The sequence below is a fragment of the Falco rusticolus genome, chromosome 3 (assembly GCF_015220075.1).
Source record: "Falco rusticolus isolate bFalRus1 chromosome 3, bFalRus1.pri, whole genome shotgun sequence".
NCBI classification, from domain to species: Eukaryota; Metazoa; Chordata; class Aves; order Falconiformes; family Falconidae; genus Falco; species Falco rusticolus.
The window spans coordinates 39,985,109-40,006,935 of record NC_051189.1 but is presented as its reverse complement, the minus strand read 5'-3'; the positions used below and the strand labels follow the sequence as shown (position 1 = coordinate 40,006,935).

Below are 21,827 nucleotides of genomic sequence, written 5' to 3'. Positions count from 1 at the left end.
TCATTATAGAGAGAGCAAATTACCATCATTAAATTTTCATCTGCATATGAAAGCGTGGAAGGAGAGAGACAGAGAGAGATTGGGAAATATATTGTACATTGCAATATTCTAATTTTTTTTTCTTTTTTAACTTCAGGAATGGAGCTGTCTGTCTGAAGAGAACTCTGCCCAAATATTTGTAGTCTCCAAGCTCACTCTCCTGAAGACTGGTGTTACAACTGAACCTTTTTCAGAATGGCTGAGAAGGCTACACCAGGGATCAACAAAAAATCTTCAAGGTCTACCCTTTCCCTGCCTCCAGAACCAGTGGAGATCATTAGGAGCAAAGCCTGCTCACGGAGAGTTAAAATAAATGTTGGTGGGCTCAACCATGAAGTGCTGTGGAGGACTTTGGACAGACTTCCAAGGACACGATTAGGAAAGCTCAGAGACTGCAATACTCATGAATCCCTGCTAGAAGTATGTGATGACTATAATCTAAATGAAAATGAATATTTTTTTGATCGACACCCAGGGGCTTTCACTTCCATTTTGAATTTCTACAGGACAGGGAAACTACATATGATGGAAGAAATGTGTGCTCTTTCTTTTGGTCAGGAGCTTGATTACTGGGGGATTGATGAGATATATTTAGAATCTTGCTGCCAGGCAAGATACCATCAAAAGAAAGAGCAGATGAATGAGGAGCTGAGGAGAGAGGCAGAGACATTGCGAGAGAGAGAAGGGGAAGAGTTTGATAATACCTGCTGCCCAGAGAAAAGGAAGAAGCTCTGGGACTTGCTGGAGAAACCCAACTCATCTGTGGCAGCAAAGGTAGGATAAACAGTAGACTGAATGCAAAGACAGTAGAAAATGGTTTCATGACTCATGTATTTGACATGCAGGAATCAACAACTTATATTAAAATGTTCAGAGAAAAGAAGAATCAAAAAATCTGTGTATCATGAAGTGAATACACCCAAATGTGTGTCCTAGAACCCACTGAATTCAGCAGAAGGCATCCTGTTGACTTCAGTTGATTTTAGGCAACTGCTACGCTTCACTTGTGTTGTATATAATAGAAACATGTGTGTGATTGTTAATGGACTTCGTAGTAAATGCTTCCATGAAAGTACAGCCAGAGAAAACTACCTACTTTTTTTCATTAGAAAAGCATTTGTTTATGAAAAACATATGTTTCAGTGTTGCTGCTTGTCCTATGACAGGCGTTGCAGAGGTGTGGTGTCAGTGTCTCATTAGGTGTGCTGGATAGGTTATCAAAGAGTAGTGCCAACAGCCATACTCTGGCATGGTTTTACATTGGGCAAGGACTGTAGTATGTTTTCTCTAATACTACATTTTTACGGTCAAGAATTAGAGTGTTTTGTATATGAAGTATTAAAATACTGAAGTATATATACATACACACATATATATATTTGCATGTATACGTGTATATGTATATAAAGAAGTGTATATTCCATACATGCATATAGACACACACACACATAAATATATATATGTAAAGTTTGTATATATTCCAGCAGAAATGAGGAAACATTCAGATGAAGCCTTTTTCCAGTACTGCTGTCTTCAAACAGGCAAGCTGGGAAAAGTCTCACTGATACAGTGGAAGAGTTTACCCTTCTTAGGGAAGCGGGATTGCACATAAAGATGTTGGTAGTGTTATTGAAAAGAAAGATCTTCTTGCTTTGTGAGGAACTTCATTGTTCTGTTTGTGACGTGAGGTACTATTTAATGTGAGGCAAGTTGTGGAAGCTTGCCTCCAGTTTGAACCACTCAAACCAAAATGTTTGGTGTTAGATGTTCATCTTAAGCTTAACTGTGAGTTTATTTTCTTCTGTTGATTTTTTATTGGATGCAACACTGTTGCCCTAAGGTGAGTATTACAATATGATGGTGGAATACACAACACCCAGAATCCTGGCAATGATTTTTCTTGCAATATCAACTTCTTACTATTGAAGTGCAACATACAATATTTTTTTTTTTAGTTTAGTTTTTCATTGTGGGCTGCGTACTGTTTAAGCAAGGACTTACTTTTATAAAAAAAAATATTTATTGTGCCAGAATATAAGGTTCATAACTGGAATAAAAGCTCATAGGAGAAAAAAGAGGGTATTCAGAATATTTTAGAAAACTATATGAATACATTTTCTGCTTCTGAGATACATATTCTGGGCCATATGTTCCTCTCCAGGAGAAAGAGCAGAGGGGAAGCAGATGGGCATAAGTTGTGCCAAAAAGGGTTCAGGGAGGCTGTGTTACACACCGCAATCCCTTGGTACAGGCAAGCATCCATCAGCCTCCCCCCCCCCCCGGCACTTTTGTGACACAGCTGCTGCACAGCCTGCAGGAGTCAGGACCAGCTTCTCAGTCCTGCACGGCCTGAAACATCACTAATGTGGTCTGTAACAGACCTCTTTTCCTCGTGGACACAAGCGTGAGGATCTCCTTGTGGAGCCATGCGGCTGGGACATACTGTACATGAGCTGGGAGATCGCCCAGCCACAGGCACTGCCTCAGTACATCCCACACTGTACTCCGCAGGCAGGTTTGAGGGGAGAGAAAACCCGAGTTTGTTTGTGGACTCTTACAGCTTTTTTTGTTTGTTTGTTTGTGGGTCTTTTTTAACAGAAAATTTTCTATAGCGCTTGAGATACATGCTTAATTAGTGTTTTGCTAAGACTAGGTAGGAGTCAACATAGTAATATGGACTGGATGAATAGCACAAAACTAAAATACTCTGTTTTAGGTTCTTTCCTTGTGACTCGCGTTCATTCTTTTGCTTGGTGGTTAAATGCAGAAATGTGGGATGGTTAAACTTGCATGAGTGCTTGCCATTGACTGAAATCTTCTCACGACTTAACAGCACCCCATCATGGATTTGCTTAAAAGGAGTTAGGGCAACTGAGCTTTTGAGAAAATCCCCCTTTGGCCACTCCGGCCAGATTTCCCCTCAAGTTTGCAAATTAAAGCCACTATTTCTTTCATTTCCCCAGATGTCTAAATATTTATTTTTACCTTTTTATTTCCCTTTTCCCTCATCTCCTGGTTTGATTGCATGTTGTGGTTTCTATGCTTTCTTGCTAAAGGGAGTTTCATATTGCACTTGTATCTGTGTTGCAATGGTTTTATTTCAGTTGCCTTCTGTCTAAATTAATGCCATTTGATGTGGTTTCTGTGATTTTAGCGGCTGGAAATCCCTGTAATATATGCACTCTGTTAATCTTTCTAGTGACCCTCAGTCTGTAGATATATATATCTGAGCCAAAATTATAGTCAGATATACCCATGGCATCTCAAAGACAGCTGTAGAAATGGCTGAATGACATAAAGGAGAGTAAAAACTGTCGCAGCACGTTCAGACTTGGGGAACATAAGCAAACAACCAGAGCTGCATGTAAAACAAGGTAAGCTGGAATTGGTTGGATGTACTTCCACACAGTCTGGAGCCATCACAGACTGTGTTAGGCTCTGTGGCAAGATTTTATATGAAGTGTTTGGATAATGTAACTTTCAGATTTCTCATCTTCTGGTCCATTATGTGTTAAGTTGCTGGTTTGTCCTGAAACAAGAGGCACAACCATCTTATTTTCTCTGTAGGAGCAGAAAGAATGGTGGGATTTCAAGAGCAGAAAGTTGGGAACCAGATAAGGAAATACTACTGTGAAGCCTCAAATTCAAATATTTTCTCCCTTTTGAAATATTTTCTCCCTATTTTCTGAAGAAAGACATGCAACCACGTCAATTTGCATAGCCATCCTACAGATGCCTGTTCAATCATTCAGATCGTGTGTTGTGCCCAAGCAGTTGACAGGAACAGCTTGCTTTTTAATCCCTTTCACGTAAAATATTAGGAATGCGAGATAAACACTCAGGTGTGGTTTTGATATGTGGCTGTGTCTTGCCACTTCTTGATTCTGCTAAGATCCCTTCTGGGTCTGATCCAAAGCTTACTGAATTAAGGGGAAGTCCCGCTTTGGATCAGGCATCTCAGGACAAATCCTGCTCCTTTCGAGGTGAACAAAGGTTTGCCATTGACTTCACTTACAGCAAGGTGAGACACAGAAGGTGACAACGTATGAGCAGCAGGTATTTTATAGGGTCTTTGACAATAAATAGGAGAGACCAAGACGCATATGTGGCAAGAAATGAGAATTATGGCTAGCTAGTGAAAAAGGAACATTATAGGTCAAGTACTGTTGCACAATACAGGCACACTTTGTGAGTTTTTTTAACTTTAGTGAGTGCTGGCATGTACCTCATCTCAGTCACCAATGAATATTTTCAAGGCACAGAAGTTCTTGCTTAGCCCTCATGCCAGCAAAGCTCTCTGTGAATTCAGTAGAGGTTTTAAATGAGGAATACAGGATTTGCCTCCATTTTCCTGTGTTCTCATTATAAGCTTTTAAGTAGGATTAAGCCAAAGATGTCCTGAAGTTCAGCCATTTCAGACATGCACAGTGATATGAAATGAGAAGCAGTGCTAGGATTTAGGAAGAGCGGGAATTTTGTGTATTCTGCATTCCAGAGAAGTCCCAAAGCCTGGTCCCCAAGCCACAGAGTTTTGTGAGAATCTGGCAATCTTTGATTCAAAGTAACATCTGAGTTTTTAGACCGGGCATTTATTTATGCATATTGCATAACCAGTGTTTTGTGAACACTACATTTGAAAAAAGTTACCTTACTAATGTATAGCAAAGCAAAACCAAAACAGAAATGTAGTTTGAAACTTTATGGCCAAGAAGTCTGAAGCCGAACAGACCTTCTCCAGAGAGGGTTGATGGTACATCCATTTCTCTCCAGAAGTCTTTGTCTTTTGCCTTGGAGTTTTTAGCCAGGAAGTTAGAAACAGTCACCATTTGGTCTTCTGACTACAGCTGCTGGACCTGTAACAGCCTTCATAGAGCAGCAGCAGCAGCTCGGACCAATGTATCAGCCATATGAAAGTCTTCAACAGACATGAGCATGAGCATTCATGTCAGTGGATGTAAATTGACTGCAGCTGGAGTGCTTAAGTGCTTACAGGGGTAAGCACTTAACTGTGATATTAAGGACGAACCTAGTGGAGCTGATGCCTTTTTAACTGTATCTGTGTTACACTGTTCTGTGCAGTGCACTTAAAATCAGAGGACCCTTACTTTAGAGTGACTGTGAGTCCAGTGAAACCATAAATTTTCTTTCAAAGAGTTAATGCGTGGGCTCTTCCTTTTATTCTTGGTTATAGAATCTCACAGCCTGGACTTCTCTCACATTTGTTTCATATCGATGAAACTCATTTTGATTAAATCCTAAATAAATACAGAATGTTTCTGGTGCAGATGATCTACTATAAATCTAGAGTGAAGGGTCAGAAATAAGTGGAATATCTAGGAGAAATGGAGACCCTATGACTATCTGAAGATACCTGATACTGACTCAATCACCTTCCATCTACAGAAGTATTTTAAGTACCTGCCAGTAATGTTACCAATAGATAGCACTCAGATTTTGCATTTGGTATTTTACATCACAGGTTGGCCTTTGAGTACAACTAGAGACTAATTGATTTGGATTGATTCTACAGGTCTGTCTTATGCAAGTCATTCTTTCTCACATGTATATTTCCTTCAAGCTCAGCGTGATTCTTAACTGATCCAGTATGAAAGGTAGTATAAATAAGTTAAGTCATTAAAAAATTACTGGTCAGTCACACACGGTCCTTGATTTTTTTGTATAACCCCTGTTGATGTACATACACAGAAAAGTAAATTATTGGCCTTTGTGGCTCTGCAGCATGGGGTTTACCTTCTTGAAAGTTATGTGAAACCTGATGGAGTTGAAGTGTTCTCTGTCAGTTTTATATGTTTCACTGCATGGCTCATTTGTCCGTATTTTTTTTTGTTGATTTTTTTTTTCTTGGGGTTTGTTTTTTGGTTTGGGTTTTGTGTGTGGTGTTTTTTTGTTTTTGTTGGGTTTTTTTTCTTTGCATTACTGACTGTAACATGAGTATTCCTCCTTTGTAGAAAGCACGCTAATTTATCAGATGGTATAATTATCCCATGACTGGAAGTCTTGAGGAGTTTGTGTGCTGCACTCAATAACTCAACACCTAAGTGAAAAAAAACCTTGGGGGGGGGGTGGGTGGGTGGGGGGCAGAGAAAAAAGAAATATTGAGCATGAAAGAGGACTTTCAGGCTACTGATATTTTTTTAGCTACCAGGTGTATTACGGCTCGGCTTGCTACAATGACTTGCCAAGAGAGGGCACACCTATTAAACTTCAGGGGCCTGATTCTTATTTTCCATCTTTCATATGTAATTCACAGTGAGTCTTATGCCTATTTAGGCTTTGTAGAGCATCTTAAGTGTGGTCTTGGGGCAAGTTCAAATTAGTAGGGTCATTATGCATGACTTCAGAACAGAGCTGAGTGTGATATAAGACATTTCAGTATTCCTTTGCAAGTCCTTATAAATTATCTCCTCGTTGTCACACAGTGTTCATGTAGGGGCGAACCCTAAGTAATGGTACACTGCTGGTTCCTTTTGGGTTGAAGATCACATCATATACACTCAGAGGACTTCAGGAAAACTTTGAGCTGGTAGATTGTATTGCAAAGAAGAGCTGTCAAACATAAGAGAAGTGTCTGTCAACAGCTGAATGTTTGCACTAAGAATATCAAAGTGTTCAAGTGAAAAAATACTTTTTGTTATGTTTACCTCCTTTCTTATGTTATATGAAAAAACATTTTTCTTGCTTATGTCCTCTTCTCAGTTTAGGTTTACATGTTTTGTGTCATTCCGATTTTGTTAACACTTATTCCTACAAAAGCTTATAGTTTATGTGCTTTCCCATCTAACTGTAGACCAAGGATGAAAAAATGACAGAAAATTAACTGTTTCTTTTTTAAAGCATAAGGAATGGCTTTTATACTTTAATTCCCACAGGTTTTTGTATTGTATGTAGTATATGTCAGAGCATTGATTCATAGAATCGTTCAGGATAGAAAACACCTTTAAGATGATGAAGTCCAACCACTAACCCAGCACTGCCTAGTCTACCACTAAACCATGTCCCAAAGCACCACATCTTCACTTCTTTTAAATACCTCCAGGGATGGAGACTCAACCTCTTCCCTGGGAAGCCTGTTCCATTGCTTGACAGCCCTTTTGATGAAGAAATTTTTCCCAATATCCAGTCTAAACCTCCCCTGGTACAACTTGAAGCCATTTGCTCTTGTCCTATCTCTTGTTACTGGGGTGAAGAGACCGACACCCACCTCACTGCGACCTCCTTTCAGGTAGTTGTAGAGAGTGATAAGGTCTCCCCATGACAATATTCATTGAAGACAAATGGTGTTTTCTAGCAGATGCATGGCTTAAACTTCTGTTTGGCCTATGGTTTCAACTTTTTTTTGGGGGGGACGCTTGTTATGAGCCTTTATCTGACTGTTCTACCAGCAATGTTATAGTTTGTATTGTCACTGCCAATACTTTAAAGACATTTATCTGATGAAACTAAGTTATGCTCAATCACAGAGGGTACTCACTAGTAATAGATGTGTATCTTCATCTCACCATCATTGCTGCCCAGGGCACTTACTGTTAACTCTTTGCTTTTAAGGTGAAGTTATGTTTTGTGCCAAATGATAAAGTCAGTCAATGTGACTGTAAGACAAAGAGATTATTTTTGATCCTAGTCATTCATATTTAATAACCAAAGTGTTTTAATGTCTTGAAATATAAGTGAATGTATTGTTTTTTTCAATAGATATTATATCAAGGAACACAGTAGACTGGCAGTAGCTAATTGATTTTGTTTTAAGAGCTTGTATATGCTCACTGTTGAGTTGGTCATTAAAAGATTATTTACCTTCTTTATACTTCTTATGTGAAGTATCATGTAACTCATGATTCAGCATTTTTGGTCAGCCTAAGTATCATGGGAATACAGCTACCATCTGATCTGTCTTGCTCCAGAGGTGTTTAATGCCTCTGTTACATATGGGCTCCCTCCGACCCTGAGATCTTACCTGCGGTGTGCTGAAAAGTCTTGCTGTAAACTTACTAAAAGAACTTACGAAAAACTACTATTGGAATAAAGTGAGTAAAGCGCCCTTTGAACTGACCTGTTTATTATTGACACTTAATTCTCAGTAAATCAGATGCTGGAATTTTGGAAGCAGTGCCAGGGGCAAAGATGCAGTGACTCATATTCAGGCAGTCTATCGCTGGCTTCAAGCACTGGCACCAGGGAATATCCACATTCATTGTGTGAACAGAGGGAAGGAATCTTTCTTTCCTGGATCTGTGAGAAGGTGCTTCACTGACTCTGCTTTTATGGATACAGTAAGGAAAATTAAAGAGGATTCATAATGAGTCATGTTAAAGGGGGGAGAAAAGGCAGGAATAATTATTTTAAAAATTGGGGAAATCTGTTCTCCGTATTTAGAAATAAGATCTAATGGTAACATTTTGCAAAATAAAGTTTTATAGTAATGACTAGAGTGTACTTGCACTTGTGACACCATTCACAGAATCACACAGTAGCTCTTGCACATAGAAGCCTGCTAGGATTTAGAATATACAAGATTACAGTGAATTACCAGCAGGTACAATCTGTGTGAGAACAGCTATCCTTTGCCATAATGGACAGAGAGCATTATTCAAATTTACCCCAGCCCCATGTATCCTTCTTAAGTTAAGAGAGCAATTTAACTCTATGATAACTGCTTTTTTTACCACTGCTCATATCCCTTTTTTTATAGCTGTTACCATAAATTGAGTATAGCCTACCATCAATAACATACACGTTTTAAAATATGTGCTGTAGTATTTCTGGTTAGGATGGTAATGTTTTGTGCATTACGGCATGCCTCTCAGTATCGTCAGAGGCATCTCGTGAGCTGGATTTTCAGCTGTGACATGTCACTTAAGCTGTGTCATGCCTGAGGGGACAGACCGGGGTGTTGTGCCTGTCCCTTCACCCAGGGGCAGATCACATGTCCTAACAATGTTGCGCTTCTGTTCTGTGTTTTCATAAGCAGCTGCCAGTGCATGGTCTTGTCCCATGTCAGATAGTTGGAAATAATCAGATGTCAGGGAGATACAGTAATAAATTAAATGTTGTGAAGGTGATGGTATTATGCAGACCAAATCTGTTGGACCTAAGGGGCTGCATTTACTGTCTGGATGAACAAGCTTCGTCTTGCTTTTGTAAAGCTGAGAGTATAATGAATCTGTATGATAATCTGAAAACTGGCCTTTCTGTTTGAGTCTGATTTTGTTGCAAGATGTAGAAGAGCAAAAAACTGCTCCCAAGTGACCAGGAAGACAAAATGATTTCTGCATGTTGTTTATTTAGTAAAAAACCCATGGTATTTATCATGACATATGGCAGACTCATGAGCTTTCTATTTAATGAAGATATGTGAATATTTGATGCATAGCACTGAACCCCATGTCCTTTGAGGGAATATTGAAAACAAGCATGTGACGCTGGCACAGCTGTTTCAAAGTGACTTTGAGATCAAAAAAGCATCCCAGTAGAGGCTTTTTATGAAGCCACCACAGTCCACTCTTTATATGCCTTGGTGACTCTCTTTTTGGGGAGGCATGCGATAAGGCCAGGTTTTCAGGTGGGATAAGTAAGTGTATTTCTGTTTCAGTGTATTTCATTTGCACCGTTTGGGACCCAGACAGCAGCCCTACATTTGACACTGTCGGGTTAACTGTACAGTATCCTTTCCATATGCATGTTATGGCATTGTGACTGAATGAATACCTGTACTCCACATACCATACCTGAGACAGGTCATCTAGTGGGTTTGAGCAACAATGGAAAGGGGCAAGTTGTCTTTGAAAAGTACACTTAGGCACTGTAACCATTAAGTCTGCATAATAACAAACTTGCCCTTATTTTCAAAAAGTGTGTTTCAGGTTGTTGGATCTTTTAGTCATGCATATCCTATGTGTAAGTGTATGTAATATTGACAGCTGAGTCTTTTTTTTCTAACTCACAATATTGCAGTGAGAAGATATGTGAGATGGTGGAAGCAATCAGAGCAGTAGTTTTCTCTCGGTACTCAAGCACCTTCAAACTACCTGAGTCGTATTTGCTAAATTTTCAAGTCATCTTGTAGCTACTTACAAATATTCATACAGGATTTCTTCTAAAACTGAGGAGCCAGAACATGGGATGCAAACGTAAAGTCTCAGGAAATTTTGATCTGAATGACAAGGTGAACTTCTGAGGTCGGGTGAACCATACATGATTTCCAAGGCTCAAGTTCATTCCTTGTTGAGAACCTTTTATGCCTGCTGCTTGTGGGAAATGGTGTTGTGTTCCTCTAAGCTCCTCCCTAAAAACTGGCACTTCACTGGACTAATATTAAACCCTCCTAGGATTATCTAAGCTTTGCTGTTCTAGCCTCTAAAAGCCAAGTTGAATAGAAGTGCAACAGGACCGAGTTCTTCACAAAAAAAGCTCGTAAAGGGATATCTTTTTTCTTCAACGCAGTAATGAGCTTCACTGCAGAACGCTGTGGCACATTTGTTACCCAGAGTTCAGTGTCTTCACTCATCTTTCATTAGGTCCCTCCAGATGCAACCACAAGGGTTAGACTTTGCTTTAAATAGCTCAGGGATGGCACACGCCAGAGCAATCTCAAGGACAGCCAAGTTGCAGTGACAGTTTCGGGTGTCGCTGGCCACTTGCAGAATGCCCCATTGGACGGGGTGGCTGCTGGCATGCTTTGGAACAGTCCAGCTTACCTTGATTTAATGTTTCGTAGAGATGGTAATTTTGGTGAACTGCTGAGAGGGTCCCATTTTTTGTACTTCTTCAGTCAACCAGGTTTGTGACAGACAACAATGGTGTAAAGTTTTGTTGACAAACATTCACAAGGTTTCTTCCCATGCACTGTAATCACCTTTTGGATTGCTTACTGAAGGCTCCTTGGCTGATCCTTTTTTCTGCTTTAGTGAAGCGTCTACCATTATGTTTGGCTTTGCGGGAGGCTTTTCTGGAGAACAGTGGCTATTGCTAAGTTAGAGTAGTTGAGGTGGTTGTTTTAGGGACTGCAAGAGATCATCTGATAGTGTTACAGCCTTCTTCTGAGAACTGGGAACTTATTTCCATTTCTATTATTCTCACAAAACTTTTATATTTTCATCTATTATCTGTTTAAATTTTGATATAAATTCTTTGTGGAGTTAAATGCCGTTTGAAAAAACCTGTTCCAAAAGTACCTTGGTCTGTGCTGTGTGGCTGTATGCATGCAAATATGTTTTGTGAGATTACAGCACAGAAAAACTTGGCTAGTGGCCCCGAATTCTGTTGAAACACTAACATTGACTTCAAAGTGCTTTAGACTCTTCCTACATGCATTTAGCACAAAAAGGCAAAAGATGTAATATGAAAGGAGTACCTAGGTATGAGGCCAGTCCCGTCTGGTTGAACCCTACAGCCTTTTTTAGAATTGAAGCAGGAGGGACAAACAACTAAAACGTAATTCAGAGCTGAGCCTGTAAATTCAGGATGTGTCTGATTAGAAGTCTGTTTGGTACTTGGCAGCCCTTCAGGCCAGCATGGTAGGGTTTAGTCTCTGTGCTGGTGATCCATAAGGAAATTGCAGGAATGGCAAGCACTTGCAATACTGTGGCAGGATAACTAGCCACTTCTGCATCTCCCACTCAGATGGCTGGAAACCCACTCAAAGCTCTGGGGATGGGTAGGCCATGCTAATGAATCCAAAATGACTAAAAGCCTGGAGTCATTTTGAGATGCTTCTACTGTTTTCCTCTGTGTCCTGGCAGAACACTTAATAACCATGCATGCTGAGCACTGGTGGCTTCACATGCCTTGCCTTTGGTCCATGAGCTGCATGTGGCCAACTTTTTTTTTTTTTCATCTTACGATTCAAGATTTTCTATGTCGTTTTGGAGTTTGTTACCTAACAGTGGGTCTGTGCAGTGCAATTTGCTGTGTTTGATGGTGTTGAGTTGAGGTCCGGAGTGGCACCAGGGCCATGAAAGCACTGGTTTATCAAGAGATAAACCATGATTTTAAAGGTCCTGTGAATCAGCTTGGTGAGCAACTTGTGTGTTGAGAAGAAAGAGAATGCGTCTCCAGACAGCATTACAAGTCTAGATTGGTGTTCTGTTGCTTTAATAAATGATACACGAAGGCTTGAAGTTGAAGACACAAGTAGAGTGCGGTTTCATGCTAAAGTGAAGTTCATTATAAAACATAATATAATCTGAGAAAAGGCTCAGTTATTTTTGACAAGAAATAGAATAAAATTTCCCTACACTTCTACTGTTTATTCTGTCAAAGGTCAATAAATGATACGGGAAACAAAGCTGAACCAAGCTGACCAGTTTCAGAAGGTATACAAGCTAACTGCTGTGAACTGAATGCCAAGTAATAGAGTTTCTCTGGGTCTTTAAAACATTTTAAGTTGACTTAAAAGTGGATTTTTCAAAATACTAAAACAAAGGAAAAAAAGAGCCACTTTGTAAGTTCATTTATAAGGCCACTGGAGCGGCCTGTTAGGAAATTACAGGGAGCGGTGTAAAAGCTTGCCCTTTCTCTTCATGTGTCAGTTAATAGGCATAGTGGCTGGGGATGGATTAGATGCAGAAAAGGTCCCCCTGTCCCCTTAGCTGAATATTAGGACATCCTAGTGAGCATTCAGAAATGAAGCATTTTTGCCAGAAATATTTTCATTCCTCCAGCTCTGGTGGTGGATGTCTGTCCTGGTCCCATTTTAGCCTTATGCACTGAGTTTCCTGCTTCTCCTCATGACTGTATTTTCATAAGAGGAGGTGGGTGCACTGTGACAAATGAGCTGAGAAATCTCACCTATAGAGGAAAATGAACATGTCAAGTTCTGAAAAAACAGTAGATAGGAACAGAAGAATGAAGAGAAAGAGAGAAAGAAAGAAGATACTTTTAACAGAGAACAACTTTTTTTTTAGCTAAAAGAAATCCATAGCAAATTTCAACAGCCCAAAGTCTGCACCAATGGTCAAATCATTTCCATTTGTTATGGTCCTGTTTGGCCATTTGTAAAGTGGGAAAATTCAGCCCAGTAGCACAGACGTACAGATAGGGGCAATTTCTTAATTGTTAGTTTCATTTAGTTTCTTATGGTAAATGCTGTATCTGATAGGTACTTTCGCTAGCCAACATTTGACCCTTGGGTCAATCTTTATACATGCTGTAGTGAACTTGATATTAGTTTACTGTAATCTGAATTTTAGGTTGATATATTCTGCTGCCTAATGGTGAGGATGGTGTTCACAGATTTCATTCTAAACTACATATGGGAAATTAACCCAAAATGCTTTGCTGCTGCATAGTGAAATGGTGAATAATTCCCTTTAGCTTTTCAGTAGCTTCTTCAGTCTGTTGAATTCAGAAAGAATCAATGCAGTTTGTTACGTACTTTTCTGTGTAGTTTTGGATTAAGTAAGTGTGTTGAAGAGAGAGTTTTTTAATTAGGGTAGCTAACGGAGATGAGAGATCTTGGACTGAAGGATAATCTGCTTGATGAGTGTATTCTAGAGAGAATAGATGAGGGTTAGATGTGCTTTTTCGGAAACATTCTTAGTACTTGTTAACACCACCAGTCATGGAATGGTGGGACAAGTTATTACAATATTGAGTCACTGATGTTAGTAATGCCTGTATGGAGAATAGGTTCGTCTGAAATACTTCTCTTTTCTTTTCTGAAAGCAAATTAATTTCCTCTGAAGAGAATGGTGTGTCTGGCTCACATCTGCCCTCCCCTCTCAGACTGATTTCTGTCATTACTTCAAAATAAGATTTTTAGCTGAAATTTATATGAATTTATATGAAATTGAAAGCATAAGCCTAATCTTAGAAATATCCATTATTGCACTGAATTCCCCTGATAATGTGTCCAGTCTGATACTTTTCAGCAATACCACATTCACGTTAATGTAACTTCAGCATTTAAAACTCCAGCATCATCTGTTTCCTCCCTAATTTGATTTATAAACACCCCCTGGCCCTTACGTAAGCCTGTGTTCCTGAGCGGGGGGCTGTGTGTCACAGAAGTGGCTGAGGGCAGATGCCAGCAGGGTTTCACTGCTGCCAGTCTTCCATTGAGGCGTCCTCTGCCAGGGCTGCTCTGGAAAGGCAGGGTGCAGCTGCAAAGGGCGCTGTGCGGGCACAGATGTCTTCTACTTGTGAAGTCAAGCTGAAAGTCACAGTGCAAGCTGCAGGAGAGCCCACGCCAGTCGCTGCAGACAGGAGGCACGACTGCAAATCTGCTGGGTGCCTTTGCCCCTTCCCTCTTTAAAAGGCAAGATGGGAAGAAAACCTTCAAAAGCTCTGAACCTTTCCCTGTATTCCAGTTATGTGAAAAGGAGTGTTGTCCCTCGGGAACAAGGCTGCTCAGGAGTGATCCTGTCAGGAGGAGCAATGCTTCAGAGGCATAGGCTGACTGGGGGGTCCCTGTGGCAGACCAGTCTGCCTACAAGAGTACCCATGGTAATTGTTCGATGTTTGAACCGGGCGTCGATGGATGGAAGAAGCATTTCTTTCCCGCAATTCCTCCACTATTCTGCCATAGGCAAATAGCACTTACGGGCACAGAAATGACACTGATCCTGCACAGAGGTACACAGGTAAAACTCCAAAGAGGAATAGAGGTTTTTTATCAGGATTTCCCCTCTTCATTTCCCATGCCTGTATAAACACAGTGTTCTTTTCCCTATTGGACATGCATGAAGAAGTCAATTAGACGGGAGTCAAGCAAAAACCCGCAGTGCTGCCTTTCTGTTTTCTTAGTCTATATAGAACAATCTCACAATATTTTTAATATTTTTGCTAAAATGTTTATGTTTTAATATTACCATAACTGTTGTTTTACAACTTCTCTAAAGTGAAAGCTTCTCTCGGGTAGAGGGTTGTTCACCAAAGTCTCTTGAGGTGTTTATAGCAGAAAGGCAAACACCCCTGACTCTGGTGTGCACTGTCGTAACATTGATATAGCATGTAAGAAAAAAAGAAGATATGTTTTTCAGTGGATGAAAAGCCCTGATGAATTTATACAAGGATGTCAAATACTTTGGCATTCACTGTTTGGTGAGTTGTCACAGATAAGGTAGATTTCCTAGGCTTAAGGGTGCTATTTTGAAACACAGTTGCTGTTAAAGGAGATTTTCAGTACTCTAAGAAAATGCGAGTGAGATAATAGATCAAAATGAAGACATAAAACATGGAGCCAGGTTGTGTTTGAACAGGAAAAGCAGTCTTTTCATCCCGTTCCATGCCAAATCTGTAGTTGCAGTTGTGCTGGTGAATGCTATTTCTTTGGCACAATAGCATGTATCTTCAGCATAGTCCTTTGACCATAGATAATGCTCCAGGCTAACAGGCTTGGTGATGGTGAGAGCTGAGCCTCTGCCCATCAGCTGGCGTTGCATGCAGCCTCACTGCAGAAGGGCACCAGGCAAGCTGAGGACTGTGCACCAGGGCTTGCTTCTGGGGCAGCTGAGCTGCAGCATGCTTTGGAGACAGCCTGCCATGGGGACAGAGGAGGGTGTCGGTGCTCTGGCTAGTTGGGACGTGTCAAAGGAAGGAAGGAAACCTGTATCAGCAGCAAGCTGTGTGTTGGCTGGAATAATCCATACAATTTAGGTAACTATGTTTGCATCCTGTATAACAACCTAATATTTGAGCTGTAGTGCTGACATTATTTCATATGGTAAGGGTTCTAGAAAAATGGAATAGGCAGTCTAAGTCACCACATCATTTCCCTAATGCTAGAAGAGATCAGCAGGAAAGAAGACCAAGGACAAGGTAGGGAGTAAAAGAAAAGTAGTCACCAACTATCTAAACGTGCTGAAGTCCTAGTACATATTAGGCTTCTGGCACTTACAATCCATGGCAATATTACTCAATTCTTCTTAAAAACCCTTGACTCAATATTTCACATAATTTTTTGTTTCTATTGTCAGACTTTTTGGTCAAAAAGAGATAGTAGTGGCCATATGATTTCAAACTAAGGTTCTCCACTTTGCCATGTCTTTTAATTCACAGCGAAGAACTTGAGCACAGTGCCAGCCAGCTGCTGAAAGAAGAGGTCTGACAAGTGGCCTGCTTGTGAGTGAGATTATTCCTTCTGTGAAAGCAAAGCGGTGTTTTCTCCAACTGCATAGGACAGAATTTTAAACTAAGCAGGGGCCAACTGTTCCATCATGTTTACTGACAGCTTGTGTAGATGTGTTAGGCATGTGCATATAAAAGTTACCATGCAAAGTGAGGCGCTTTGCAGCTGTGCTAGGTCACATAAGCATGTCACCACACCAGCCCAAAACCAAGGTACTCCAGAGAGGGATATACCTTGTGCTTGAGAAAAAATTAATATGATAATTGTCAGCTTTTTTTTTTGTTGTGTAAATCACTCCTAGTAAAGATTTAGTGTCACAAGTTCACCTCAGGGTGAAAACACATCTATTAAAAAAAGCATGAACTTTTTATAGTATTTGGGGAGTAAAGTTAATGAGCCTTGCTTACAAATTAAATGCAGACAAGTAGATGTATGTTCTCATCTGTCCCTAATGTCATTGTTTCAGTACTGAGTGCCTTGTAATATTGAGTGATTTGAGATTTACAGTTGCCCGACAGAGCAGAGAAGCCCTGTTGTACAAACGTAGACCTGAGGTACACTGCAGCTACTTTAAGGTCACACAAAGTCCAGGACAAAGCAGGAAGCTGGATCCAAATTTTTCATATCCCACTCAGCCCACTACATCTGGACCATCTTTTCTTTCTGTGGAAATCTGGTCTTACATTAATTTAGACTTAAGGCAGGCAGAGTTTATCCTCTCTTATTAATTAATGTTCTCATTTAATAATGCTGGCAGAGATTTTCAAGCTTACAAGGCTAAGGGACTCAAATGTCTTGTTTCTATTCCTTTTAATGGGAAAAAAGACATTTTAGCCAATATATTGTGGGTGTAATGCTGTACTTGTCAGATGATCCCAGAGACTCTTGACATGTTTACTTCAGTGCTATTGTTTAAAAGAAAATGTATAGATTACACTATACTTACAGAATTTAACTGCTACTTATCATAGTAATCATTTGCTTTTGATCAGATGTCTACAGTGTAGCTTGAAAAATGAATTAATATTTGAAGTCAGTAAAAAAGACTTTGTGCGTGGGAAAACAAAAAGAAGTGGTAAGAGTGGAGATAAAAGGGTAGTAAAGTCTTCAGAAACATCCAGATTTTATTTTAGATATTTATCTATAGACATTGATTCTTAATTCCATCCTGGTCTTTTGGCTTGAAGATTCCTTTTGTTTGCTAAGCAGATGTAAAGCATCTCCTCTGAGACACTACAACCTGCCTACTCTTCCAGTGTAATTTGAACAAGTTGGGTTTATAATTGGTGCAGTTGGCTTCCTCTGGATACTGACATGGTTTGCAGGGCAAAAATTCCTAAGGTAATTCCAACTAGGCTACCCCAGAACCAGCAGCTGGATTGCTGTATCACCCTTTGGTGCTGCCCTCATATTAATTCACCTTGATAAGAGGCAAAGTTTTTTAATTTGGATGCAGGGCCATGCTGACAGCCTCAGTGTTGGTGTGCATTGTGGACAGACCGGCATACTCAGTGATATTTGTTTTCAGCATGAAGTTCCATCATATCAGATATGCGTCTTCCAAATTTTTTGTTTAACATTGTAAAAGAGAAGAAACAAAGTTTACAGCAGTTGGACAAGGGAAAGGCTAAGGCTTTTGCATACTGAGTCAAGCCAACAATTTTGACATTCAGAACAGTAAATAATTTGTCAGACCTATCCTACAACTGCCAACTGGACAGGACATTTATTTCCTTTCCACTGTGACTTGTGGTCACAGTTTATCTTCATTACAGTAGTGCTGCAGCAGGCAGCAGAGAATACCTGTGTACACTGCACCCATCTCAGAGACCTTGTAGGCTGAGTAGGTGATGGGCAGGAGGGAGGAAAAACAAGTGGGTGCATCAAGTGGAGTTGAGCAGAGACATGGTTACAGTAGTACGTGCTGTTGGAGCGTGTCAGCTGGGCGTTTGGAGGTTCAATAGCACCTGAAGTTTTCTTAGATGGTACTTATAAATCATCTGTGAATGGAGTTAACTGTTCTTACTTTTTGCCTTGTTCCAATTTCTCACTCTTGCATGACTCAGAAAAAGGCTGAGCTGGGCATTCTGAAAACCAGAATTCATGCAGTAGGTAAGCGTAAATAGTCTTCACCTAATATTGCATTTAGTCATTTCTCTATATCACAAAGCAGTGAACTGAAGACATTATAGATTTTTTTTTTCAAGCAAAGACTGGGGAAGATATGGCAGGTGAAGAAGCACACAAAATTAGGGTGATCATCCGCTAGAGAGAAAGTAAAAAAACCCTCTCTCCTTAATTAAAAACAAGACAAAGATCAAGAAAAAAACCAGTGCTAGCAAAGTCCTGATTAAGCAAGATATGTAAAAATAGACAGAGCAATATATATTAAGATGCTATGTAAATCATATAACTCTAAAATATATAAGGCAAATGGAGTGAAATGCCTAATTTTATTGGAGGATATCAGCCAACTAAGTGTTTCAGAGCCTTGATGGAAGGAAACCCATCAACCCGTAATACCCAGCTGCAACATTTGTATGAATGGCAGAGTAAGTGCCACATTGGAGGAAAGCTCCTGTACATTAGGAATGAACAGTTCACACTATCGGGAGGAGCCCAGAATCCTGCAGCTGTCCTACCTGCTGCTTCATCTGGGTGAGGACAGGGATTGTGAAAAGGATGGAAATCAAAGTGGCTGCAAAGGCAAAAAACACATGATAAGGTATGATACAAAGAGCAGATGCTTAGACTCCTTAAATGTATGTTTCAAATGATAACCATAGAAAAGCTATTAAAAAAGAACACATGGTTTGGAAATTTGTCATTTAAAAATCAGAAATAAAAAGGACCCACTAGAGAAACACTTAATTCCAAAATAAAAGATTCCACAAAGTGGAGGAAATTTACTGGAATCCACTTCAAAGGAGTGAATGTGATAGGGGAAAAAAACCCCAACCCAAACTGGTGCAATTACATTAGCCCTTACCCTTATTAAAATAAAATTATCCTACAAGCTGGCGTGGTAAAACAGCTAATCAAAGAGTTTTACTGCATGTAAGCAAGCTTTCAGAAAGTGGAACTCATGTCCAAAGAAAACAGAGGGCGTAAGCACAAGAAACCATTCCTCAAGTGCTGCTATAGGCAGTGAGACAGGTTTAACCTCCAGCTCTGGAAGTCCCCAGCCACGGATTGCTGAGGTTGGGAGTACGTACTGAGGAAAATATCCCCCTGAGGTCTTTGCTTTTATACTCTTTCCCTGGCGCTGGGCACATAAGTGTGATAAAGACCAAGGCGAGCTGTTGCTCAGCCCTGGCACTGACATTTTCACTTACATTCTTATGGGAAAGCTCATCCTCCTTTTTCATGTACCACTGCAGCAGTGGTGTGCTGGGAGTTTTCTGACATTGCTGAGCATGTTTGGGATATTTCAAGGTCAAATGGCCCCTGAGCTGGGTTTTGTGTTTGTTTGCTTGTTTCTGGTTAACAGTGCTATTTTGGTTGCTTGAGTTTATTTAGTCAGTCTGTGTCCTTGTGCTGTTCATACCCAAACAGTTGATCAAACAAGGTGCAACTGTAGGGTTTTTTGTCACTCTGCAACCTGCAGGAGAAGCCGTTACCCTGCAGAGCTCAGAGATGAAATTAATTAGCAGAAATGTAGTTTTGAAAAGACACCAAAGGGAAATGTCAAGAAAAATGCACACACCCCCAATTCACAGCAGCTCCCCTTGCTGCCGGTGACAAAACACAGCTGGGGCCCACTCCCAGCAATGCCACAGACCATGCTCCCTGACAGCTGGCTAGCATCTCTGTTACATCGTTGGATCTACACAAGATAACCGTTGGTTTTCTTTGGTAAAGCCAGGTTTTGATCTTTTGAGTCTGTTGTGGTTTTGGTTTGGTTTTTTTTTTGTTTTGTTTTGGGTTTTTTGTTTTTTGTGGTTTGAAAGCATTTAGCTACTAGGCTTTCTCAGGGTCATAAAATGTTTGCACTAAGAAATAAAGGAGAATCTTTTTCTTCCTTGGAATGCTAGTGTGAGTTATTGATAAATAGCAAAGAAATGAGCCCTCATTAATCATAACAGTCCTTGTGGAAAGCAAATGCTGAGCAGGTGCATGATAGGGAGTGTCGTTGTCAGGTCTGCTTTCAGGCAAGGCTGATGTGGAAGCCTTCCTTGTCGTACTGTAAAGTAGTGCTTGTTCTGTCCTACAAATGCTGATTTCATTAGGGGTTAGCTAAAAATCAAGATTCATTTGGAAGACAGTTACGCCCTTTGCTTCCATCCCTGCAGTTTCTCAGATGGGTAATAGCTGACACCCATAGAGAACAAGTTCAAGACTGGAGAGAGTATTACAGTTCAGTAATGTCCCCCCTCACTCCCTGTACCAGGAGATACAGCCCTCATTTTTCAAAATAATTTCATCAGTAAAATTTGTAATTTTTGTACTGGATTTAGAATATAATAAATCCTGTAGGTAGAAATCTGACAACGCTTGAAATACTGTAAGTGGAGCTCATATTTTTTGTATTTGGAGTCTTGCATTTCAAATTTTCTTTCTTGCTACTGATTTCATAAGAATTCTGTTCCAGGAGTCTACAGATACTGAAATACGACAGTTGTTAGAGGACTTCATTATATACTCAGCTAGTGAAGCAAAGGCAGTATGTGATTAGGAAATCTGCTAAAGAAAAATAATCTCTCAGTTGTTTGTCCTTTAGAATCAAATGTCTTTGGAGCAAATTTTAGTCCCTGTGTAGAGATTTTTAGAAGGGTTAGTAAGGGAATATTTATTACCCAGCAGACCGAAGTATTTTAGTGCAATGAAATGAATCAGAAGTCAAGGTATCAATCTAAAACATAAAAGAACAGGGTTTTTTCTATATCTTACAGCATTTAAGAAATGTCACTTGAGACAATATATGGGGGTTTGGTTCCTCTAACAATAGGAAATAAGGTGATCTGTGTGAGGGAAAATGATACGGTGTCTGGCTCTTTAGTCTAACAACTTGTGCACACAGAAGGGGAATCAAAAGAACATTTCAAGTGTCAGCTGGTCATGTGGTAGGGAGTGATCCCAATTCACCAGTATTTTACAATCTCACAATGCCTAGAGACATTGTATAAAGCCAGAAAAACCCTCAATGAGATCTTACGTATAATTTTCAGGAGACAAAAGAACTACAGAAGGCATGAGAGATTTCCTGCAGCGAGCCCAGAAGCAGAGCAGTAGCACGGTCTCAGCTCTGCAGCAGTGCTGCTGGGGTGGGTGACCTGACCAACACCCCCAGCCGCATCTCACCAGTGGCCCCCGAGCCCCAGCTCAGCAGGGAAGCCACAGCCCTGCCCTGACATGAGCCCTGTGTTCCCATCAGGTCCAGCTCTCAAACCATGACTTCTGCCTTTTTATACATATGTACATATATGATTGTGCTTGTTTGTATATATATGTTTATATTCAGATATAATGCATGTAGCAGTTTCCAGCACTTATCTTATGGAGAGGAAGAGAAAACAAGCAATTCCTTCAGAAACATTTTTGACATAAATCCCAAGATGTCTCACTTTGTAGTATTTCTCCTATTGTGCTTGGTAGCTGAACTCCTGTTACTCCAGCTTTTCCAGTTGCTGCTGAAATAGCAGTCTGTGAAAGGAGTGTTTCTTCCAAGGTTTTTTTTTTTCACTTGTAAAAAAGTGTGAAG

The 21,827-nt window shown here is 40.2% G+C and overlaps 1 protein-coding gene across 1 annotated transcript in view; it reads left to right on the top strand.

Moving 5' to 3' along the window:
* Positions 1 to 21,827, top strand: part of KCNB2 (potassium voltage-gated channel subfamily B member 2) — a 204,607-nt gene that overhangs the window by 15,388 nt on the left and 167,392 nt on the right. Inside the window, exon 2 of the mRNA XM_037381817.1 lies at positions 137 to 813. Coding sequence (XP_037237714.1) covers positions 235 to 813 — 579 coding nt within the window. The 5' untranslated portion in view covers positions 137 to 234. The remainder of the gene's footprint in view (positions 1 to 136; positions 814 to 21,827) is intronic.